The 23,800-nt window shown below is 56.7% G+C and overlaps 3 protein-coding genes across 9 annotated transcripts in view; 2 read left to right on the forward strand and 1 right to left on the reverse strand.

Moving 5' to 3' along the window:
* The first annotated feature begins 1,122 nt into the window (after nt 1–1,122).
* LOC119702938 (prominin-1-A-like) lies at nt 1,123–14,109 on the forward strand. Of its 4 annotated transcripts, none has more exons than XM_038141733.1 (25): nt 1,123–2,067; nt 2,262–2,479; nt 3,507–3,562; nt 3,793–3,998; nt 4,400–4,520; nt 4,652–4,715; nt 5,111–5,200; nt 5,453–5,643; nt 5,731–5,805; nt 6,143–6,206; nt 6,434–6,593; nt 6,857–7,009; nt 7,483–7,606; nt 7,756–7,847; nt 8,073–8,157; nt 8,265–8,408; nt 8,653–8,724; nt 8,911–9,000; nt 9,127–9,180; nt 9,517–9,597; nt 9,903–9,971; nt 10,068–10,157; nt 10,420–10,532; nt 11,437–11,454; nt 11,844–14,109. In XM_038141733.1, the coding sequence occupies exons 2-25, from the start codon at nt 2,350–2,352 to the stop codon at nt 11,893–11,895; spliced, it is 2,394 nt and encodes a 797-aa protein (XP_037997661.1). In that variant the 5' UTR covers nt 1,123–2,067; nt 2,262–2,349; the 3' UTR covers nt 11,896–14,109. The 4 variants fall into 4 exon arrangements, with proteins under 4 accessions (XP_037997661.1, XP_037997662.1, XP_037997663.1 ...); XM_038141734.1 differs by having other exon boundaries at nt 1,123–1,349; XM_038141735.1 differs by lacking the exon at nt 1,123–2,067 and having other exon boundaries at nt 2,392–3,397.
* A 141-nt stretch (nt 14,110–14,250) lies between these two features.
* HPS6 (HPS6 biogenesis of lysosomal organelles complex 2 subunit 3) lies at nt 14,251–18,263 on the reverse strand. Of its 2 annotated transcripts, none has more exons than XM_038141731.1 (2): nt 18,122–18,263; nt 14,251–17,834 (listed from the first exon to the last, which is right to left on the reverse strand). In XM_038141731.1, exon 2 carries the CDS (start codon nt 17,831–17,833, stop codon nt 15,386–15,388), a length of 2,448 nt encoding a protein of 815 aa, XP_037997659.1. In that variant the 5' UTR covers nt 17,834; nt 18,122–18,263; the 3' UTR covers nt 14,251–15,385. The 2 variants fall into 2 exon arrangements, with proteins under 2 accessions (XP_037997659.1, XP_037997660.1); XM_038141732.1 differs by having other exon boundaries at nt 14,251–17,863; nt 18,122–18,259.
* Nucleotides 18,264–18,371: 108 nt separating this feature from the next.
* The window catches only part of ARMH3 (armadillo like helical domain containing 3), a 123,704-nt gene continuing 118,275 nt past the window's right edge, over nt 18,372–23,800 (forward strand). For 2 of the 3 annotated variants that reach the window (XM_038141737.1, XM_038141739.1), the window contains exon 1: nt 18,372–18,503. The gene's annotated coding sequence lies outside the window, so the exon portion shown is untranslated. The other variant, XM_038141738.1, reaches the window with a different exon arrangement.

Below are 23,800 nucleotides of genomic sequence, written 5' to 3' on the forward strand. Positions count from 1 at the left end.
GGTTGACATCTGCAGTGAGGGATGTCACCAGGTTGTGACAGGGCTGAGGTCGGGGGGCTGCAGGACACAGGTGCTGTGGTAGGAGCTCATGGCTGGGCAGGGGAGGGTAGGGTGGCCCTGGTGAGCCCATGGTGTGGCACCCAGAGCTGAGGCATCAATAAATACCCTCGTTGCTGACATGCCCCAAGCTCTGGCAGGCTCAGTGGGATGTCCTGGATGGGAAGGGGGCAATGCCCTGCAGGAGCAAATCCTGCCATCTGTGATGGACCCTCCTTATGCCTGGCTGGATCCTGCACACACACCCGAGAGCTGCTGGAGGGCCCCAAGGCAACACTTCAGGATTGAGGTCTGACCTGGAAGCCCAAGGGCACCCTGTGAAGCTCCCAAACCTCCTTCCCCCACATCAGCTCCAGTGCTGTGGGAAACTCACTAGTTGCTGCTTTTTTTTTCCCCTCTTTTTTTTATGTTGGGATGAATCTGTGCCCTCTGCTGCCCTGCCCCAGTGCCAGTGCTGTGCCAGAGGGTCCCACGTGACACTGGCACCCGGCATGGGCCAGACCAGGAGGAAAACCTGAAGCAGGCTGCCCTCCTCCCTGGGCCACCTTCACCTAAGGTCACGGAGTGCAGTGATGCCTGCTTGTGCCAAGGAAAGTTAGGCAGTAACTGGGAGGTGGCCATGAGCGAGCCGTGGGTGCTGGAGGGGCCAGGGAGCCCCCCATGCACAGGTCACTCAGGTACAGCTCTCCCAGAGTCCCTGCTGGTCCCTGTCCAAAAGCCCGGGGTGTCCCATGCAGGGACACAGGGCAGGGGCCAAGGACCGTGCTGGGCGCTCCAGCTACTCGGGGGCAGGAAGGGGGGGGGTGCAAGGCCCAGCGCAGGGCGGCACAGGGCCAAGGTGGGCAGCGGGGCGGGCTCTCGGCAAGGGTGCTATGGCAGGGTGGGCTGCTGGAGGGGCCAGCAGTAGCTCTGGCAGTGTGGGGCGAGTGCTGGTTCTCTCACGCAAGGAGGGAGCATCCGAGGCAGAGGGCCTGCGGGCGGCCGGCTCTCCCGTGCGGGACAGGGCAGGGGCCGGGGTCTCTGGGGGAGATGCAGGATGTCAGGGTGGGCTGGGGCCAGGAGCAGGGCTGCCCCTCGGGTGGAGGGGTGGGGCAGAGGGATCCCCCTCGGCAGAAGAGGGGGCCGGCGCGGCCGGACAGACCCCGGTGGGCCGGGGCGGAAGGGGCGGCTCTGTCCGGCCCTCCCCGCACCTCCCGGAGCCAGCCGCGCCGCTAGGTGCGGAGCCGTGCCGAGCTGGGGAGCTCCGCCTGCCGGGACGCGACCCCCCCGGGCACCTGCCCCGCGTCCACCGGGTGCGTCCGCGGCACAACCGGGAGCGACCTCCGGCCCCTCCCCGCTCCTGCCTCCGGCTGCGGTTCCCGGAGCTCCGGCGGCGGGGCGGGGGATGGAGCCACGCGGCGTGGGAAAGCTCCGCGGGGAGCGGGGATGGAGCCGAGCGGGCGCCCAGCCTTTGGGAAAAAATGCTGTCTGGGGACCCCTGAGGCTGTTTCCCGCTCGGGGGGACCGGGACGCGTGTGAAAAATGCCGGGTTTGCCGCAGTGCCCCATTTCGGATGGTTTTTAGATGCAAAACCTGCTTCTGTGGCTACAGCTGGTTTGTGTTGAAACTCTGAACGGCTCAACGCACCCCATCCCGAAAGGATGCAGATGGTGTGGGTCGGAGCGGGCGGGACGGCTGCCCTCGGGATCACCCCGGGCCACCCAGCTCCTGGGCTGGGGCAGGAGGAAACCAGCGCGGGCAGGGGAGCTTAGCGGAGAGGGAGGAGAGGAACTCTTCCCCATGCCTGCGTCGGGACAGGTCGGTGGTGACTCTGACCCCGGAATAGAGAGGCGGCCGGGTGCCAAGAGCCGTAAGGGGCAGGGTGGGGCGATCCCGGCATCGCCGCCTGCCCCGGCAAACAGCTTGTCAGCAATCACCGCTGAAACTTAAACAAACCGCAGACCTGGGCGCTGGCACGCTGCGGCCGGACCCTGCCGCAGCTGAGGGTGCAGAGAGGTGCCAGAGGACTGGGTGAGTGCTCTGAATCCGCTTCACCCGCCACAGCCTCCCTCGGGGGCACCTCCTGCCTGGCTTCCCACCCCACTGCTCACAGGGGTGGGGATGGGTGCACCCATCCTTCCTCGGTGCTCTCCCGCAGCTCTGTCCTTCCGGGCAGGAGCCGGCAGGTACCTGATTGTTTTTCTCTCTGCATTTCCTGGTCACAGGCAGGAGGCAGGGCAGGCTGGGTGGTCCCGAGCCCCGACGACACGGACAGCTCCTCTCGGTGCCCAGGCGTCCACAGGAGCTGCTGCGATGGAGCTGGGGAACATCTCGAAGCCCACGTACGGCGCTGGTCCCGAGGCGCCGGCGAGCAGCACGCCGGGGCTGGTGACAATGGCACACGGCTTCCTGCGGCTGGTGCAGCCCAACGCCCTGCCCGCAGGTGGGAGCGTGGCGGCGGGGGGCTGGTCGCGGTGCAATGGCTGGGGTAGTCGGGAGCGGGATCCCAAGGACTGCCGGCTCATGTCCCATAACAACCGTGGGGCTATCTTAGCTGGGCCCCAGGACAGGCGTTAGAGGTAGTGCCACCTCGCAGAGTCCTGCCCCATCCTCCCTCCAGGTATATTAATCCTAGGCCCCCAAAAATGTGCAGAGCAAACCCCACTCCGCCTGCAGGGCCTTTGCCTGTCTTGCAGCCCTCTGTGTTTGCTGGCCACCAAGAGCAGCGTGTCCCGGTGCCAGTGGCAGCGCTGTGTGCTCTCCCTGTGCACTGCCCTGCTTGCCAACCCTTGCCCCTTGCTCCTGTCACTGTCACAGCTCTGTCCCAAAGCAGCTGCAGGTTTGCACAGGCAATACCTGCAGTACCCTGCAGCTGCTCCATATTCATGTGCACCTGGAGGGAAGTGCCACTCTGGGTACTGCCATTTGTGCATCCTCCTTCACTGGTTTCAACCCCTGCTCACCATCAACACGCTGACGAAGGTGTGGCTGGCAGCTCTGTGGACCTGTGTCACATAGACACCAGGGTACAATCAATGTCCCCAAGTGCCATCAAAGCTTGTAATGAGGGCATGAGGCACAGGCAGGGAGAGCCCTGGGAATGAAAGAGGCAGCGTGGCAGTGGGCCTTTGCCCAGTATTCATTCCGCACTGGCAGTGCCTTTGGGCCTCTGTGTAGGGCTGGGCTGCAAGAGAGCAGCCCCAGGGCAGTGTCCCTTATGCCCACAGTGGTGAGGAGCTCCCTTGTTCTGTGAACCCCTGAGAGCCTGGGAGCTGGCAGCACTTTTCCTGGGTGCAAAAAGGCTGGGGAGGGCAGCTGCAAGGGAGAGAAATGCCATACTCAGAGCTGGTCTGAGCTGCAGGTGATGCCTTGGGTTGGGATGTGAGGGGTGAGCAGGGTCTGGGGCCCTCTTGGAGAGCTCCACACAGCCCAGCACCTGCTCACAGCTCTCCGTGTTTCTTGTCTTCCAGAGTGGATTAATTTTGGGCAGTACCAGAGTGAGTTCAGTCGGGAGGACATCCATGAGGTGAGCAGGCAGCTGGGGTGGGGAGCTGACAGCCCCAGACCACCGTGGGCTGGGGGATGCTGGTGGGTGCTGCTCTGAGGTTGAGCCCTGGATGCCAGGCAGCAGCAAGGGGACATGTTCTGCTCCCTGGGGAGACCCATCTTGTGTGTTTGGGCCTGGACAGGGTGCGCAGAGCTGAGGGGCCTTCGAGGGCACCAGTGTTACGCTGCTTTTCATTTTTCCTATCCCAGCTGCTGCTCTACGAGCTGGGTTTCCTGGTCTGCGCGGCCATTGGAGTCCTCCTCATCATCCTGGTGCCGCTGGTGGGATGCTGCTTCTGCTGCTGCCGCTGCTGCGGGAACTGCGGGGGCCGCATGTACCAGGAGCAGCGCCGGCGGATGGGCTGCCGGCGCCGGGCGCTCTGGGCCTCCGTGCTGCTGGTCTCCGCTTTCCTCCTGTGAGTGCGCTGGCCGGGAGGCTCCGGATGGAACCCAGGGGTGGCTGGAAATGCCGGCGCTCGGCGGCCGTGCCAGGAAACTGCCATTGTTCGCGAGCAGATCCCGGCACGGCGCGACAAAGGAGAGGAAGCGGCGGCGGTGGGGAGCCGGCCCCGGGGGGCTGCGCACCGGCACCGGGCAGACCTTTCCCGACAGCTTCCCCACGGCGCACCGCGCTCTCCCGTGCCTCAGTTTCCTGCGTCCCTCCTCTCTGGTCCCTCAGGGCAGGGCACGTGCTGGGATGCGCTGGAAGCAGGAGTCACTGGTGTGCTCCAGACCCTGCGGGCTGGGGTGCGTGTGGGTGGACCTGGAGGGTACTGGGGGCAGCATTGGGACTGACCTCGCCACCCTTCCCTTGTAGGGCTGGTGGTGTCTGTGCCCTCATCAGCAACAGCCGCTTCTCCCAGGCTGTGAAGAGCACCTTCCCCAATGTGAACAACACTCTGGACGACGTCCACACCTACCTGGCCTCCATCCCCCAGGCACGCATGGTCCCCCTGCCGCGTCCTGGGGGCAAGGGGCCAGGCGGGAGGAGCAGCCCAAATAGCCCCCTGGGGAAGGGCAGCAGAGAAAGGTCCCCAGCCTCACTGACACCACATCTCTGTCCCTACAGCAAGTTGATTTTATCATCAACAAGAGCGATGTCCCGCTGGACTATGCCAACCGCAGCCTCCAGGGTGAGGGTGTGCGACGGGAGGGGCTGGAACATCCCCAGGGCCCTGTGGGAGCTGCTCCAGGGCTGGGGGTTCTTGGGCAGTGGGAGTGTTGTGTGGGTTTACCTTTGTGCCCTGTGGGTGGTTGCTGACCCTGCAGGCTACTGGGCTTGTTCTTATGGGGTCTGGGGGCTCTTCCAAGCTCCAGCTCTGCTCCAGTTTCTGCTTTTCCCTATTCAGGCTCCTCTCTGGGAAGGGTGATGCAGGTGGTGAGAGAGTGGGGATATCTCCATTGCTCCCCACCTGGGGGGTGGGTGAGGGAGGGGTGCTGGTGGTGTCAGTGTTTTCACCAGCTTTCCTGCAAGCCCCAGGACCTTCCTGGGATCCTGTTATTGACACCACCTCTCCCATCTCTGCAGATATTGGGCCCAAACTGGGCGGTATGATCACCTCACACATCAGGAAGAGCACAGACGGGGCTCTGGGATCTCTCCAGAGCCTCTTGCAAGGTATTGGCCCCATCCCTGGGAGACTGACAAGGGACTCAAGGGGATCAAGAGATGGGGTGGGTGCATGTTTGGGTAAGGGTCCCATGGAGGTGGATCCCTTTGGCCTCCCAACCACACCCTGGGACAAGTGCCATGACTTTGGGGGTGCCCCTATGTTGCATTTTTTCATGGGTTCCCAAGGTTCAGCTGGATGAGAAGGAGTCCCTGCCACAGTGGCAGGATGAGGCCCTGAGCTCCCTGCTATCTCCCCAGGGATGGAGACACTGAACGACACCTTTGCCAACATTGCCATTGGGCGCTCAGACCTCGAGGAGCTGCAGAGCAACTACAGCCAGTGGTTGGTCAGCCTGCGGGACAGGCTCAATGACACCCTGGAGAAATGTGGCCTCCCCTGCCGCCAAGTGTCCCTGGATGGGCTCGCCTTCACCGCCAACTTCAGCACTGTGAGGAGGGGCAAGGTGTGGGTGAGGGGGCCCAGCAGCCCCTGTCCCAGCCCCCACAGCTCCCTCACCCCAGGCTCTTCCCCGCAGATCCCAGGTGTGGAGCAGCAGCTGGAGGCACTGCGCGAGGTCTCTGATTCGAACATAGAGGCTGATTTAGAGGAGGTAAGGGGTGTCCCCTTCACCCAGGTGCAAAGCTGGGTGCTCCTGCAACTGCTGAGGCCGTGCTGACAGGGTGTGGGTCTGTAACTGCTGAGGCTGTGCTGACAGGGTGTGGGTTTGGAAGAGCTCTGTCAGGAGTTCAGTGTGTGACACGGAGGGAAGGGCTGGCCAGAGGTCTGCTTGCTGTCCCAGCCATCCCTGAACACTGGTAGGGTGGACTGGGTGCTGTGGGGAGCCTGGCTGTTGTGTGTTACTAGGATCTGGGGACAAGGGGATGTGCTGCTCAGCCCTGGATTGTAGGCAGTGATGTGAGTTTCATGCTGTGCTTCCCTGGATGCAGGTTAACAGAACGCTGGGCATGACCTCTGACAAGGTGCAAGAGCAGTCCCAAGAAGTGGTGGCAAGTAAGCAGGGCTTTGTGTGCTGACTTCTCCCTCTTCTAGGATTTCCTCCTCCCTTCTCAAGCCATTCTTTCCTGGAGCCTTCCCTGCAGCCCTGGCTGTCCCCTGGTGCCATCATGCCAATGTCATCCTTGGCCATGACTGCCCCTTTCCTATCCTTTCGGAGTCCCCGCTGCCCTGCAGGACCTGGGCAGCAGCTCACAATGTCAGCGTGCCCCCATTCCTTGCAGAGAGCCAGGACCAGCTGCTCCTCATCAGGCAGGAGATCAGAAACTTGCAGGGAAGGTTGCCACTCCTGGATGTGGAGCAGAAAGTTGGGGCCTTTGTGAGCGATGCCACATCGGTGCTGGAGAAGTACAGGGAGCCGATCATCGCCTGGGATGGGCTCAGGTGGGCGAGGGGCTGCGGCCCCGGCTCCACTGTCTGGGGGGTTTTAAGGCTCCTGCTCCTCCCATTGCTGGAGGTGGGGGCTTGCTGGGTGGTGGGGTTGTGGGTGCAGGGTAGTCAGAGCTGTGCCTTGCAGACACATGCCCCTTCCCTGCTGTGGTGTCTGGGACCTTTTTTCCTCCCCATGAAGACAGCCAGTGGGCTGCAGGGTGCTGCTCAGGGTCCCAGGTTCTGCTGCCTGACTGCTGCCCTTTGTCTTGCCCCAGGTTGATCGTGTGTGCCCTCCTGTGCTGCACGGTGCTGCTCGTGGTCCTCTGCAACGTTTTGGGGCTGCTGCTGGGGCCCCTGGGGCTGAAGGAAGGTGTGCTGCCCACACAGCGTGGCTGCCTCTCCGATGCTGGCGGGAACTTCTTCATGGCGTGAGGCTCGATTGGCTGCCAAGGACGTGTGTGGGAGCGGTGGGATGGGAGGGCAGGGCTGGCCTGGGAACACTCGAGCTCCCAAATCATCATTTTTCTGCAGCTAAATGTCCTGCCCCGTGGTGACTCCCTGTGCAGGTGGTAAATTGAAGGTCAAACGTGTGAGAGGCATTTGAGGGGAGCCCGTTTGCCTTGTGACAGCGAGGGCTGGCAGTGTGAGCGTGGGTCCCGCAGATCTGCGGGGGAGTGCTGCCTTGCAAAGCTGAGGGAAGCTATTCTGGAATCCAAGCTCTAGCCTGGTCATGCTCTGGGGTCTGAAGGCAGAACGGAGACAAGCTTGTGGGAAGGGTGGTGTTCCCACAACTGTGGGGATGAGGGGTGTGCAGCCCCTGGGCTCTGCGAGCTGGGGGCAATGCCAGCATCAGTGCTGGGCCACTGGGCTGCTGGTGTTGATGGCATTTCTGTCCCGGCAGAGGGGTTGGCTTCAGTTTCATTTTCTACTGGCTGCTCATGCTGCTGGTGATGATCATCTTCGTGCTGGGGGGGAACATTTACATGCTCTTCTGTGAGTCATGGCACAACCAGCAGCTCTTCCAGGTAAGCTTGCTGTGGGAAACTGCCTGGAGATACTGCTTCCTAAATGAGGGCTGCTGGTGGAGCAGAGGCAGCACTAGCCATTTAAGATACTCTTCCAAGGTCCTGCCCTGCACTATGTCTAGCTTTTCCATCTCTTTCCTTGCTGTTAGCTTCTGGACACCCCTGGCATGATCCCTAACTTCAATCTCTCAGAGCTGCTGGGCCTGAAGGGTGACACAACAAACTTCTCAGAGATATACAGGTGGGTCCCAGCCCTGACGCTGTGTCTTTGGTGGGGGTAGAGCTGCTCAATGCCCTCAGATGATCTCCAGGAGCAGGGCAGCTTGCCCTACCTTCCCAGGCTGTGGGTAGGCACTGATCGCAGGGAAGGGGCAAGGTGCAACCTACCTGCACAGGTGAGGACATGCTCCTGGGAGGGAGTGGCCCTCACCTGCCCTGTTTTAAACCCCGTGCCCCCATCCTGCAGGCAGTGCCAGCAAGATGCTTCCCTGTGGCAAACTCTGCACTTGGACCAGAGCGTGTCCCTGGATGAGCTCTTGAATATCAGCCAGGTGAGTGTGGGGGTGCCAGGGTCTTGAGGGCAGGAATCCAGAGCAAGGGCTGAGGGGACAGTGAGGGGCCAGCACATGTCCCTTCATGGCCCCCTTTGCTCTGGCAGTACGCAGGAGACATCTCCACAGCTTTTGAGAAGATGAACATCACCCTAAGCCCCATCTCCCTGCTCAACCAGAGCCAGAAAGACCTGCTGCTGAAGGCCAGTCAGGCTGGACAGCCTCCCAACTTCACCCTCACCCTGGAGCAGGTGTGCTGGGTGTAGCCTGGTCTTGGGATCGGGGTGGGGAGATTGGATGTGGGTTGAGGAGGTCTACTGCACTCTTGTTTTTGCTGCTGTGAGAGTCCTTCACCATCTGTGCAACCTGTTAGGGTAACAAGGCACATCCTCTGCCTAGAAGGCCCTGGCTCCACTCTGTCCCACAAAGAAGGGGTATAGCTCCCCTTGTGAACCCCATTCCTCATTCCCATGGCTCTGTCTCTGCCTTTTCCAGCTGGATCAGAATATGACCCAAGGAAGCCTCCTGGATCTGGCAGCAGAGTTGGAGCAGCTGGCAGAAAAAGTGGTGAGAGACCATGACACCCCAGGGCCATAGCCAGGCTGTCCCCAAGGCCACTGGTTACTGGGCTCCTCTGTGCCTGCCTGGGTGTTGAGGGGAGGTCCTTTACTCTCGCCCAGCTCTTTTCCCCAGCCTGGCCCATCAGCTGTGGTGAGGCACAGAGCTGGGCACTGCTGACTGCAGCTCTTCCAGGGCACAGATGTGAAGAAGGACCTGGAAGATAATGCTGACAAATTGAGGGAGCTGGAAAGGGAGATGCAGGCAAGCTTCTCTGGACCACTGGTGAGCGATGCTGGGGCATGTCCTGGGGATGCTGGGTTGGGCTTCCCTAGAGCTCAGAGCCTGCTGACAGGGTCTTGTCTGAGCTGTGGGGTCTGCACCTCTGATCCCCCTTCTCTCTGTCCCCAGCAAAGTCTGAAGGAGAACATCCACTCCGTGCAGAGTGGGGCTGCCCAGCTAGAGGTAAGCTGCACAAGGGGAGTGCATGCCAGTCCTGGGCACCCTGCAAAGCACCCTCGAGGTCCTGCAGTGGAGGAGGTGGGGCTGACCTGCAGTCTGGGGGTTGCTGTGGCACTCTTCGTGTGCTGCAGGGGCTGTTCATGGGGTAGAGGGAGGGAGGCCTTGGGACCCTGCCATGTGCAGGCTCCCTCCACCTAATGTCCTTGGCACTACCAGCATGTGACTGCTGGGAACACCACAGCTCCAAGAGGCTGTGCCCCAGGGAGTGCTGCTGTGCAGGGCTGGTGAAGTGCAGAGACCTCACTTAGATCACAGTGCTGAGAGCAACTTTCACTTCAGGGACAAACAACAGCTGCGCTGGACAAAGCCAGCAAAACCCAGGAGTTCCTGGAGAGGGAGACACCAAACATCATCAAGAACGTGAGCTTCCCTTGCCCTGCTGTCAGGTCACATGGACCAGACCCCCTCACCAAGACCTCCCTCTATACAGGGAAGCCAAACTTCGTCTGGCTGCTCATCCTGCTTGCCTTCCCTGAGTGTCTCTTGCACCCCTGGGTGCCCCTTTCCCTTACGGCACCCCTGGCAAGGGACGGGGGTGGGATGAAGCATTCAGCCCTGCTGCTGGGCTGAGGTGGTCTGAGAGCCCTGGTCCTGACATGGAGGGGACGTGGGGCATGGAGGGGGCTGGTGGTGGCAACATTTCCACTCTGTGCTTGCCTCTCCAGGAGACATTGGCCTTCCTGGAGCAGCTGTTGGATTTCTTTGAGACCTACATTTCATGGGCCAAGAGCAGGGTAAGCTGAGCCTTCCTCAGTGAGGTGGAGAGAAGGAGAGAATGAGCTGCAAGGCTTGGTGGATGCTGACATATGCTGTCCCAACCATGTCCCCAGGTGACAGAAGATGTGGCACGTTGCAAGCCCATAGCTCAGTCCTTGGATAATGTGGAGGTCATTGGCTGTGACTATATCATGGACTCTGTGGTGAGTGGGGCAGCGGTGTGTAGAGTGACACACACGTGTGGGGTGGCAGTGAGGTCCTCTTGTCCTCATGCACAGCATAAGGGATGCAGGGAAGTATCAGGGATGCAAGGAAGCAGTGCTCAGCTCCTGCCCAGCAAAGTGCTGTGGCTAAGAGGAAAGGCCAGGCTCTGAGAAGGAGTGGGTGGTCATTGGGGAGCACTGGGAGCAAAAGTTGCTCCCAGTCGCTCTCTGGACCTAATGGCTCTTCCTGCATCCTATGCAGAATGCCTTCTGGTTCAGCCTGGGCTGGTGCACCTTTTTCCTGCTGCCCAGCATCATCCTGGCCGTCAGACTTGCCAAGTTCTACCGCCGCATGGATATTGCTGATGTGTACAGGTGAGGAGCAGCCCCACCCTCTGTGACTACTCCAGGTCTGGGGTCCCCCTGCCACCCGTTCCTTCATGTCCTGTGGTAGCCTGTGGGGCTCATGCTAAAGTAATGTGGGCTGGGGAGAATCTGAGAGGTAACTTGGGGCCCTCAGCCTCTGAGGATGGGGATGTTCTGGAGCTTTTCTCTGCCTGCTCTGCACCTCCTGTTTGGGCAGAAGAAGATGCTTTCCCTTTGGAGGAAGAAGCCTGGCAGGGCTGCACCCACAGCCTGGCTCGAGTCCACCACCTGACTCGCTCTGTTTTGCACCATTTTTGTGCTGGAGCACTGGCATGGGAGCCCAGCTGGATGCTGTGCAGAATGCAGTGTGCTGTGTGGTTGGTGGCATTGCCACGAGGGTGCAGTGCTTGCTCACATGCCTGTGGCTACCAGTGTCCTGGGGCTGCCCCCCAGCCCTCTGGGACACTCTGCCTGGCAGCTCCACCACCAGCACAGGCACTGACCCCTGAGGGCAGTAAGCAGTTTCTAGTTGGATTTCCGACTCCTCAGGGCTACATTGTGGCCCGTGGTACAGCTGCTGTGCTGGGGGTTCCCCAGCTCCTGCCACCCCTCTGAGCTGGCTGGAGACATGGGCTCAGATACCCAGGAGCCTCAGGGAGCTCAAGTTGAGGCATAGGGAGCTGGTGCTGCTGAGTGTGGGGCCCTGCTCTGCCTGGCTGGGGAAGGAGCACTGATGCTCTGTGGCCCTGTAAGAGCTTGTGCATCAGGCAGCCAGGATGGAGGGGACCACAGCACCCTGAAGCTCTCCTTTTGTGACCCGTGGGCGACCTTGTCCTACCATGAGATGTTGTCCTGTCCCACAAGGCATCTTCTTGCCCCACTAACACTGTCCCCTCTTTTTTCTCCCCTCTAGGAATGAAGACTTTGAGATGTAAGCTACTTACACTGCTAGGTCTCTTTGTGGGGTGGGGGGCAGCCCCTGTAGGTACAGAGGGGTCAGGGGACAGAGGGAGGGGGGTGGCAACCAGGGTGAGTGCAGACCAATGAGTGTGCTGGTACCAGGGGATGGCTGTGAAGGTGGGACTTCTGTAGTGCATGCAGTTGTGGTGTCCCCTATCATCTTCCCACACTCTCAAGTCTGGAGGTGCTGCTGGTCCCAGTCTCCTAAGATGGTGGGTTTGGGGAAGCTGTCTCCATACCCTACTTCCTGTGGGGCTGGGCGATAGGAGTGGGATCATATTCAACCATCCCAGTGCATCCTGAGCTGTCCCTTATCCCCCTCTGTGGCTGGGGGTGACATATGTGACCTTGGTTTTGCAGGCCACCGACATTCAACTCCTACAAAATCCCCAGGCCTTCCACAAGGCATTAGCTCCCATCACCTGCGGATGGAGGATGAAATGGACACACCACCTCACTTGAAAAATGTGACTTAATTTATTTTTGCAGGGAACCTGCCTCTTTCCAAGGCTCTAATTTTTGGTGTCAAACAATAAATATTTGTGTGCACTGTGGGATGTGACTGTGCTCCTCATGTCTAGCAGTGATGGAAGTATGCAGGGCTAGGGGCTGGAGGGTTCCCCACTGCTGGCACAAGCTGTGGCTGTGCCTGGGACCACAGGGCTCTTTCTGGTGTTCCCAAGTGTGCTCCGCCCACAGCCAGCCTAGGGGTCGATATAGGATCACTGCTCAGTGTCACCAAGACCGGGTGATGTTCCCCTCACTGGGCAGTCCTTTGCACCTCTGACTGGGCGAGTGCCAGGTCCCTCCCCTGGGACAAGCCACACTAAGAGCCTCCTGTATATGAAGTGCCACCCCAAGCTGTCCCCAGCACAAGAGCACTTCCCTCTGGCGACCCTAGCATGTATCATCTGTGGATTTCCAGTGAGTTTATGGGGTCCTTGCAGCCTACACCTCCTCTCTGCAAGATACAGTGCCATGGGTACTTTCTGTGCTCACCCCTGCACACACTGGGCTCTGCACAGAAAAAGCCGCATGCACAGATAAATCAAGGGTGACTCGGTCTGGAGCCTTGGGCTGAGTTCAGGTATTGCTTTGTGCTGCTCCTTGGTGCAAGCGCAGGGCCCATCCCGAAAGCTGTGTCAGGCACAGGGGATATACGTGAGCAGCTTGACTCATTTCCTTTGTTGCAAAGTCCAAGTTTCTCTGGAGCAGAGTGAGAGGGCCAGGCCAGCTCCCCCTCCACTACGTGCATCTCTTACTGTTTTTTCCACTTGCCTTCAGATCTAATTGCTAGTTTTTCCTTTGGGCTTTATCTGAGGCTGCACCGGCCTTACCTCCTGCTGTCTTTTCACAGCAGTCTGACTGCAGAGAGAGTCCTGTGCTTGCCTATCAGTCAGCTCAATCTGTCCTTCAGATTGCTTTGGCCTCTGCTTCCCCTGAAGGATGTTCACCCTTTCTGGTTCTTGGAGTGAGATACCCAGCAACCCTTTGGAAAGCTTTCAGCTGTTTTCTGCCTTGGACCCTCAGCCTCCAGAATTCTATTTCCTGTTTGTCTGGGGCCCATACATGGAGGCTTCTGCCCCCAGGCCTCAGGCTGTCCCTACTGTCATGTTCCTCACTTCCTCTTCCCTCGCTGTGCCTCGGGGATGCCAGCTCTCACAGGACTGCTGCTGGCTTCACTTTCTGCTTGCTGGCTTTGTGGGCATTGCTTCTTCCCTGCTCTCTGTTTTTTTTTTTCAGAGTCAGTGCTGGAAGGCAGGGAGCTTCACCCTCATTCACTGTGGCTACCTGCACCCAAACCCAGCCCTGGCAATGAAGATATGCCCCCCAAATGACTGCACAGCCTTTGCCAAGGTGAGGGGCTTGCTCTCGGCAGCTCCCCATTCAGTGCAGCTCCAGGGCAGTGTGTTCCAATGGCTGGAGCCATGGCTCTGAGAGGTGCTGGGGTCCATCCATGATCCTCCTCCCAGACAGCCCTGGGAGCTGGGTGAGACCAGAGTCAGGCAAGGCCACCAGCTGCCTGGAGAGGAGGCAAGGACAGCTCACTACAGAATGTCCACAGTGGATGCCACCAGCTCTCCTTTCAGGCCCCGCTCTCTCTGCTCACGTGTGGCAGCTGCCAGAGTGAGAGGGAAACTCACAGTGCCCCATGGCCACAGCACAAGGACCCCCCCACCGAGGAAGGTCCCATCAATAACCAGCCAGTTTCTAGGGAACCATTACAGCAGTTCCTCTTCCTCTTTGCCAGATCTTTTTCCACCACAGGGACTTTCCACAGTCAAGCCGTTCTCTGGGGGAGATGCTGCCACATCTTTACGGTAGTTTCACAAACAGTAATCTCTCCAATGGCAGCTCTGATGCTATGCCTGGCAGCAGGATTTTGCTGGGCCAGCCAGGTGCTCTCTGTTGCTAGTTTTCCTAAAAAATAGAGAATTTGCAGCTCTTGAGAAAAAAATCCCCCCTTCCTCAACTCTCTGTTGGGCCCAGCCACAGCCATGCATGGCGTGGATGGCCCTTCCCTGTGGCACACAGCTCCAGCCTGCCTGTGCAGACTCTGCCTCCATGGCTTCATAGTGGTAAGCAGCTGAGTATCACAGAGAGAATGAGCTATCTGGGCATCCTCTCTGAGCCCAGCTCTACCAGTTGCAAGCCATGCTGGGCAGCACCAAAGAGATGAGCTTGGCCACTTTTCACCAGAGGCAAAACAAGACTGCCCCGCTCCTGAGGGTGTGTACCCTCAGAACATCCACCATCACCTCAGCAGTGCTTTAGGAACCTTTATTTTTAAAAAGAGTCTGTCTTCCACACTTAAGACCACTCTCAAGAAGATTAATGCAGGTGAATCTCCCGCAGCCCAACAAGGCACCAGACAGCTCCTTTACACCAGAGCCCAGAATGAAGGGGCAAAGCCACAGCGAGGGTCTCCCTCCTGGAGGAGGGGGCCAGGCTCCGGGCACCTGAGAGAGGCCAGAATCTGGATCTTCCTGCACAAACTGCCCTCAAGTTACATTGATTTTGCAAACAGAGGCACAATATGAGCCAGACAACCCTGACAAAGCCCCTTTGTATGCAAAGGGCAAAGGTAGAGGAGATGGGAACAGAGGGCTCGGGTGTCCTGCAGCATAATCTAAGCTTCCACAAAGGAAAGGGAAAGGCAGGGCCAGCCCCAAGCTCTCATAGCCTGCTGCAAGCTTCTCAGCTCAGCAGAGAGTTTGGGTACTGTCTGGGACAGAGAGATAAGGGAATTAGGCTGCTCTTTTCAGCTACGTAGCTGCAATCAGTCACAGCTACGGGACTGATCCCAGAGGAGCTGTGGCGAGACAATGTGTGGAGTGCTGCAACTGCCAGCGTGTGTGCTGGGATCCCCAGTGCCATGGAGCTGTGCCACACTGGCATTTAGCATCTGACTGAGCCCAAAGCAGCAGGACTCGGTAACCCAGCTGCAGGAAACATGCCCTGTTTCTCACAGGCAGAGCTTGGAGGTACCACCCAGCTCACTGAGCAGAGAATGGGGGGGAAAGACTGTGTACTGCCTACCACTCCACTATTAGTACCAGAGGATCAGGGAAGTAGAAGTGGAGCTAGAAAGGAGCCAAACAAACTGAAAACAAAGTGCTTTGGGCAGGGAGCAGTTCTGTAGTTTTGTAGTGCAGCCAGTGTTTTCATCTGCAAATGCACCTGGCATTTGCTCCTCCACTGGCACACACACAATTGCACTTGCTAGGAATAACCAGAAAGCCTGCCTTGGCTCAGAGATCCCCCAACCTCAGCCACCCAACAGGCTCTTCGACATGCTGCAGGGACGCTTCAGAAAGGAGCAGGCTTCTGTACTGCCAACACAGGTAGGATTTCCCTTCCTTGTGCACCCAGGGCTTGGGATGACATTGTCCTTCCCCGCTTCACACGCTGTCATCCTGTAGCAGTGCTGAGGGCGAGGAAGTCCTTGCCATAGATGGCTGAGGAACATCATCAGCCACTGCTTTTGAGGGGATTTTGTGCTCTCGGGGTGGGGTGGGAGGGGGGAAGGTGCTGCTCTGCAGGGCGTCTGAGTACATCTCGTCCTGGACACTGGGACGCTGCACAACCCTTAGCAGCAGTGGCTTAAGCAAGCCCACAGTCAGCTGGTTCCCCTCGCTGGAGAAGGGCACTGGGTCCTCCTGGGAATGAGGGAGGTGCTGCAGGACCATGGTGAGGATGTCTGAGGCGGTGAGCTCAGCAGGGCACAACGGCCACAGCCTGTCCAGGTAAGGGTCCAGCTCCCGGTGCTGGGCAAACTCAGCCAGCAGTGTGATGAATATCTCTTTGTTAAGCAAGGGGCTGAGTTTGGAGAACTTCTCTGCCACTTCTACCACCCGCTGCCACTGCTTCAGATGGATGAGAAGGTGCAGAGCTTGCAGCACGGCCTTAGGCCTCTTGCTGCAGAGCAGCAGTTCCAGCTCCATCTCGTCATCTGCCTCGCCGTGTCTGCTCTTTCGGGCCAGCACTCCCAGTGCTCTCTTGTACAGTGGCACCCGGCCCTCTGGGCCCTCCTTGCTGCCGTATGACCAAGAGCTGCTAACGTACTGCTGGGTCAGCTCCACAAAGCTGGGCAACCACTTGGGTTTGAACCTCAGGAAGGAGGCACAGATGAGCTCAAAGAGCGGGACCATCCCATTCTGACCCACCTCCTCCAGCTGCGGCTGACACAGGACCTTCTTCCATACCTCTGGGGTGGCCCTGGCTACCAAGAGGCCATCCCCATTCTGCTGCAGCTGCAGGCAGCTCCTTGTGGCCTTCCAGGCAGCCTTGGGGAAGGAGGCAAAGACAGAGTTCAGATAGGCCAAGTTGTCTTTGTCCATGTCAGACTGCAGAATGCGGCTGACCTCCTGCTCCACCAGCTCCTTGCAGTAGCTTTCTACCTCACTCTCTGGGGCACACACCACGCAAGTCTTGAGGAGCTCCAGGCTCATGTAGCTCTGCAGCTCCAGGTTCACTGTGCTCAACAGCTTGGCGTAAGAGTCTTGTAGGCTTCGGGCTGGCTTCTGCTTCTGGTGGAGGCTGTGCTGCAGGATGGCAGCGAGGACCACAGGAGCCTGGAATGTACCACCTTTCTTCAACTTCTCCACCGTCAGCTTGGAGCTGCTGAGGCTCCTCCTCTGATAATATCTGCAGGCCTCCTCAAACACCATTTCCACCAGGCAGGGCTCAGGCCTGCTGCTGTCCTCAGGTTTGGAAAAGTTAAAGCTGTAGATGCCACTCTGACTGAGGAGCTGGACACTGTCCTCCTCTCCCTGGGACTCCAGGAAATGCACCTCTTTCATGCCCAGGACTTCCTTTTCTACAAGCCTTCCACTATTCTGGTCGATAAGGTACAGTACTCCAGCCAGCACACAGGCCAGGATGCTGCCAAAAGTCTTCAGCTGGACAGGACTCCTGAGGGCCAGGGGGCCGCCCTCCAGGTCAAAGATATGCCTCTGTGTCCCATCTGGCTCCACGATACTCACAGAACCCTTTGTGCTCACCAGCAGCAGACCCCCATTGTTGGACACAGCGGAGGTGTGAATGTCCAGAGGTGCAAAACCTGAGAGAAGGCCCACAGAACCCAGCAGGAGCTTCTTGAAATCTGACTCGCTGCTGGAGCGCAGCACTTTGCTGTGGATGAAGCCTGCAGAGGGGGCTGTGATGGTGAACTCTGCCTTCTCTGGATGCCAGATGAGGAGGAATTTGGAAGTGGTGGCAAAGCCGGCAGCAGCAGGCACTAGGAAGACGTGCTGGGGAGAGGCCAGGACCTGGTATTCGGGGCTGTTGTGCAGGACTATCCTCGCAGCGCCCAGCCGCACGCCTTGCTCCCCCACCTCCAGAGCTCGGGCACAGACACAGAACCTGAAGGCACACTTGCTCACGTCCGAGTGAGCACCCAGCGGCGGCCTCTCCTCACACCACACCAGGGTGGCTCCCTGGCTGCACACGGAGACAACTCGTGCCCGGGCACCCTGGCACAGCTCCAGCATCTGGAGCAGCTGCCAGCCCACGGCCACCACAAAGTGCCAGACCTCGGTCCGGCCATGCTCCCACACCACGGCCAGTACCCAGGAGTCCGGTACCACGGGGCTCTGCAGGAAGAGCAGTCCCACAGGGGCTGGCTGGGGCGGCTGCCAGCTCCTCTCCAGGTCGGCTCCAGCGATGCTGTGGCGCTGGAAGGCCACCACCCGCGGCAGGGTGGGCGGCCGGCTCTTCTGCAGGAGCAGGACATGCTGCCCGTCGGGGCTACACTGGACGTGGCTGGGCTCTTCTCCGCGGCACAGCAACTCCCGCAGCCAGTGGCCTCGGCTGAAGTCACTCAAGTCGGAGACCTGCCGCAGCTTCATCCTGTCAGCGACAGCGTCCAGCAGGGCGAGCTGGGGAACGGGGCCACAGCCGCCACTCAGTCCCCTCCCGGAGCCCCGGCACACCCCACTCCCCGGCACCCTGCTCCCTCGGCTCTCCAGGAGGCCCCCACGGACACCTCGGGCACCTTCCCCCCGCGGCGAGCCCGTTCCACGGCAGCGACTCCCAGGGACCGGCCGCACCCGGAGCTCCCCACACACCCAGCGCCGCCCGAGAGAACTCCGCGCTGCCCCGGGCACACGCCGGCTCCCCCTCCCGCCGGGACCCACCTGCCGCGGCGGCGACTGACGACCGGGGCCGGGGCTTGACCCGGGCCAGCGGCAGCTCCGCTCAGCGCTGCGCAGTCACGGGGCCGCGGGTTTCCGGGCGGAGCCGCTCCGCGCCGCCGCGGGCCGGCCCGCTCCTACTTCCGCCGCCGGTGCGGGGTGGGCTGCGGGGCCGCGTCCCGCGGGGCCCCGCAGACGGCGGGGTCATTTTTACCGGGGTGCGTGTGTACGTGCGTGGGTCGGTCCCCGCGGGGCGAGCCGAGCTCCAGCCGGCCCGGGGAGGAGCCTCCCCCGCCCGCCCCGCCTGCGGGAGCCGCGGCCGCGCGGGGAACCGGCGGGCGCACGCGCGGCGCCTGCGCGGTGTGCGGGGAGCGGCTGCCCGCAGGTGAGTGCGGGAGCGGCGGGGGGGACACGGGACCCCGCCCGCGGGGCCGGGCGCGCCCCCGCTGCCCCTCCGGCGCCGGGGGCTCCGCCGCACCGGGGCCTCCGCGGGGCGGGTGCGCTCCCCGCCGCGAGGGGCCTCGCCGGGTACCGGCACCCCGTTCCAGGGCCGCTCGCTGCCCACCCCCGTTAGCTGCGGGAGCGGCCGCACGCAGCCCGTGCAGCCGGAGGTGTCTCTCATCGGCCGGCCGTAACGCCGCGGTGCCCCGGTGCCTGCCCCGGTGCCGGCCCGAGGAGGCCTCGGGGCCTGCCGTAGCCCAGCCCTTCGGTGCTCGTGGGCCGCACCGTCCCCGGCTGCCGCTGGTTTGGGCTCCACATAATTCCCAGGGAAAGAACGAGCGTTCGCTGATCGTTCCAGTTGTCTGGTTTACCTCACCCTGTTCCGAACACTTGTACGGGCAAAGCAAAGCGGAACAGCAACAGTGGCAAAGCAGTGAGAGCTTGCGGTGTTTATTATGCTGAAGGCAGCGGCACTTGCTGCACGAGCAAGCTGCGGCCTCGGTCAAACCCTGTTGCGTATGTCGCTGTAACAAAGTTTGTTCATCAGCAGAGACTGTAATCCGAATGTATGGTGAGAGCCACTTAGGGGGAGCGGGTGGGTGGAATATGCAAAGCACTGCGATAATTGAATCGTTGAGATACGCGGTGACTGCAGTTCACCAGCTGTTTGAGCTCTACTAGGAAATGTGACAAAAATGCAGAAGAGGAATTTCGAGGGGAGGACAGGACAACAGTTTGGCTTTCCAGTGATAATAGATTGATCCACTGTGTCATTTATGGCACTTTTGCTGTGTGCAAAGAGATACTGTGGGCTGGGTACATACAGTGTAAAAAAGTTTAACATTTATTGGCTAGCATGCACAAAAGGAACAGTGAGGCTTTAATGGGCTGCTGGGCTAAGCATTCATCTGCTCCCTCCCCCTGCTAACACACCAGGCAGCCATGCAGACATCCCTTAGGAGGGGAAGGGTCAGCCTCTGCTGCTCAGAGTTGCTGAGTTGCTGTATTCTGACTCCCTATTTTTTTTGAACTTACACCTTTTCATGTTTGTATTTTAACTCCTGAGTACTTGTGCTGCTCATGGTCTGTATCTCAAAAATGTTACCCACTCTGCAGCTCCACCTTTCTTATCTTGGCATGACTTTACTGTGCAGCTTCTTAGAACATAGCAGCTACCTCAGAAGTCAGAGCCGAGGTCATGCAGCTGCATGGGCCTTGGATCCACACCACCAGCTGAAGCCATGGGAAAAGGGCAGGGGAAGGTTATAGGGAGAGTGTTTTTCTTCAGAAGGAAGGCATCTGAAAAAGTCTGCAGGTGACATGAGCTTTTAGGTGGGAGTGTAAAGGCAGTGCAGAATATTTAATGATAAACTGTGTGGGATGGATTCTAAAGGGCTTGAAAAGTGAAAACCCAAAGTAGTTTTCTGACATGACGGAACTGGTCATGGTAGCCAGGAATATGGAGAGAAAGTGTGGTGAAATGAAAAAAATTTACGTGTATGAAAATGGTGTGAACACATGCTGGTGGAAGCATGCAGCGCTTGTCTGGATGGACTTGACAGGAAGTAGCATAGCTAGTTGGTGGTGTGAAGTTGATGGATTGGGTGTTATTTTAACTGGACATGTAGAAATTAAATGCAGTTATGCATGAAGTGTTAAAGTCGAAGCTCAAATGTTACTCTTTTATATCATTGCTAAAACAGGTGCAATGGGAGAGGTAGCATGTGGCTGTATTTGCATTAGGAAGCTGCTTTTCTCATTTTTCGAGGGGTAAAAAATAGGTCAGAATGGTGTAACTTTAAATTGTACTACGTAGAGGCACATACACTGCTCTGAGTGGGATGGAAGGAATTTCTAGTAAAATATATATACTGTGGCTGTGCTGGGGGTTGTCGCTTTGTACTGCAGAAAAAATAGGATCTCTATGGGTTTTTTGTCATCAGCACGCCTTCAGAATATGTTTCTTATTGCATACTGCCTGAAGGCACCTGGAAATGCTGCAGCATGGATCCAAAGCTTGTATGCTGTGTTGCTGTTTCCCTTGTCAGTGGGTTGAACACCTTGTAGAGGAAAGCGCAGTTTGAGCAGTTTTTATTCCAATATACAAATGAAGTTGTAAACAATGGATGGAATATAAAAGCAGTGTGGATGTACTTGCACAATCTGTAACTGCCAATGCAAGAGTCTGTGGAGAATAAGCTGCAAAAGGGCTTATGGCAGAAATTTGGCCATGGTGGTTTCTAAAGCCTTTGCAAAAGCCCTATGTGTTCTTGCTCTCTTTGTTTTCAATACTGCTCTGCTGGGCTGCTGATGGGTGGTCGGGGGGTTTTAACAGCGGAGCTGGAACTGGTCCAGGCACTCCCAGTGCACTGGGATTCATAAATTCTTGTGCTGGGTGCAGGTTGTCTGTTGCTTCCAGCAAAGGATGGGCACTGGGACCTGTGTTGTAACTGCCTGTTGTTCAGGTCCAGTATTGACTCTGCAGATTCATCACATGGATTAAGTGCAAGTTTTTCCTGGTACTTCACTACTTCACTGAAGTATTTAATGAGTGTTTCGCCTGTAACACATTGCTTTAGAAGCTGTGAGTTGACTTTTAGATGGGGGTTTATCCCCCCCCCCCCCACCTCTTGCATGATGGAAGCAGTTTTTGAACAACTTTCCTTTAATCCTGAGTGATGTACCTGCAGAACACCTTGAAAGGCAAAGCATGATCACGCTGAATCCCAGGTGCATACAGTCAGGGAGGGAGGAGGCAATTGCTGGGTTTGGAATGTTTTTACAGGTGAATCCAATCTTAGTAGCTCTGGCAAGTCAAGGGACATTGGATTCTAAAAGCAGAAGTATCTTAGTTCTTATTCACAGTCCTTATAAAATTGATTGAGGTTCAGGGCTTTGACATTAACAAACTGATACGGATCACATCGTTTGCACAGCCTTTTCCAGGTAGTGAATAAACTGTTTGCCATGTAAGTCGTATGTGAAAATATGATTTTGCATCATCTGTATTCTTTTTGTCTAGCCAAGAAGTGTTGCAGTATATTTTGTGAGGGGTCCACACTGGAAAAATACACTTATTCATGTTTGGTTGCATGTGGAGGTTGTGTATGTGCAGTTATAATCTTGAAAACTTTCAGGTTTGTTAGCGAAGGGAATTTAATGCAAAGTGTTGTGCTTGATGGGCTGCATGCAACATTACACAAGATATAAGTTTTGGATCCTGATGTCATTATGGTGTAGATGTGCATTAGTGCTATCCTCTTGACAGTATTTTTGCTGTTAAAACGCAGTCTATGGAATACTAATAAGTCTGTACAGGAGCTCAGTGACAGTGTGAAGCATTGTGTAGCAGTTCTCAGTGTGCACAAGTCTGAGTAAATCTCAGACTCAAAATACCAGGTTCATTTTCCCTGTGGCTACTCTAACAAAAAGCTAACAGAGCTGTGTTCATCAGAATGTCATATGTTTGGTTGGAATCTCTGTTACGAGTTCTGGAATGAAACAGAAAGGAGGTGGATGGTTGGATGTGCTCATTTCTTCCTGACTGGATCAGCTGATTCTGGGGTTGATGAGAGATAAAGCAAGAGTCTGCCTGAACCTGTGTCTTTTATCTTTCTGCCTTTGGGCTGCCAAGACTCGTTCCATTTTAGTTTTCTTTTAGTTCCAGATGAAGCATCTTGGATCTTGTGCTGCACAGCAAAGTATTTGTTGTTCTAAAAATCCCCCTGTGTGTGCTTCTCATGGCCCTGAGGGGCAGTTCTCCTGTGCAGTCAGTGAATACAGCAGGATTCACTTAGCAGCATGTGTTAATGGGAGTGACCTATTGACAGAATAAATTATCCATTTGAACCTAAAATGTGGAAAATGCCTTTTAAATGTGGTGTTTAAAGGAAAATTGTTAATTATCATCAGTGTTGTTGTTTTCATAAGCTGTCAGGGCATCATGATAATTTGACACCTTTGCAACTTATTTATAAGTGTTTTGTGCATTTAACTGTTGTTTTCTGCAGCTGTGTAGAAGGTCTCCATTAGCAAAATGCAGTTTTCTGTTTGTCTTTATGACATCTAGAAAATGTAATTGCATGAAGTGAAAAGAAAAAACCATTTGTATGACCTGATCATCATAGGTCGCAAAACAAACACAGCCTAATAAAGCATGGCATGAGAGGCATGGTTTACGTTTCTCTCTTTGCTCCTCCATATGCTCATTTGTAGAATAGCAAATTATAAACAAGAACATTATTTAATCCTTGCCTCTAGCAGTTGCCTTTGTATGTGCTCTGTGCAGCTTTGATTGAGAGAATGTGAATCCTAAGACCCATTTTGACAGAGACTAGAATTTTCACATGATCATGTGATCCTTTTGGTGCTCAACTTTTATGTCTTGATCTATTTTGATTTCTCTGTCTTTCTGGAAATGTAGCAGAAGGGTTAAAATACAGATCTGAAAATCCAGGGACTAAGCAGAGCTTATTGATCCCCTCCCATTCACGTACACATTTGATGTGAGAACGCTGACCTAGAAGCACTGAGAGTTAGTTTATTAGTTTTGACATTGGGATTCGTTAGCTGTAATTCAATTAGAAGCACACTGATGGATGTGTTTGTATGCTGGGGCTGGCAGCTGTTTTAGGTTCAGAAACTTACAGTTCTAGTAGGAAAATTGTTTTGTGCAATCTTACCCAAGATTTGTATTCCTAGGCTTAAAGTGACATCACTCTTGATTTGGTTTTTAATAGATTTCTCAGTGCTTCCAGTTATGTTTCTAATTAGAATAATATCTTATTTCCCTCGACAGTTTAAAAATAATGCAAGGTCTTTTAAAGAGAAGCTATCAAGATGATTGAATAATGTTTTCTTTTTTGTTTGTTAGTTGGAAACCTTCTTCCATCTTAGTTTGATACAAAGACCTAGCAGACTACAGGAATAATTTTGGTTTTTACAGCAGGTTATGGTGCAGTTGTTGCTAAGCTTTCTTCTGTCAGGGTGTCTTAGGGCTCTTTCCATTCCCACCCCAGCCCATAACCAGCCAGCTGGTTCCCTTTCTAGTGGGAAGACAACACCTCTCTGCTTATGTAAATGTTAGCTTTTCAGGTGTGAGATCTGCTGCTCTCTGTCCTTTCCCATCCTGGCAAAGCTCCTTCCCTTTGCACTTGGGGCAGGGTCTTTTGCAGCAGAATTGTTTTTCCAGGCCTGAAAATGTTTTTCTGCCACTTAGAACCAAGATTTATGGCTAAAGGG

This window comes from Motacilla alba, chromosome 6 (assembly GCF_015832195.1).
Source record: "Motacilla alba alba isolate MOTALB_02 chromosome 6, Motacilla_alba_V1.0_pri, whole genome shotgun sequence".
Lineage (NCBI taxonomy): Eukaryota > Metazoa > Chordata > Aves > Passeriformes > Motacillidae > Motacilla > Motacilla alba.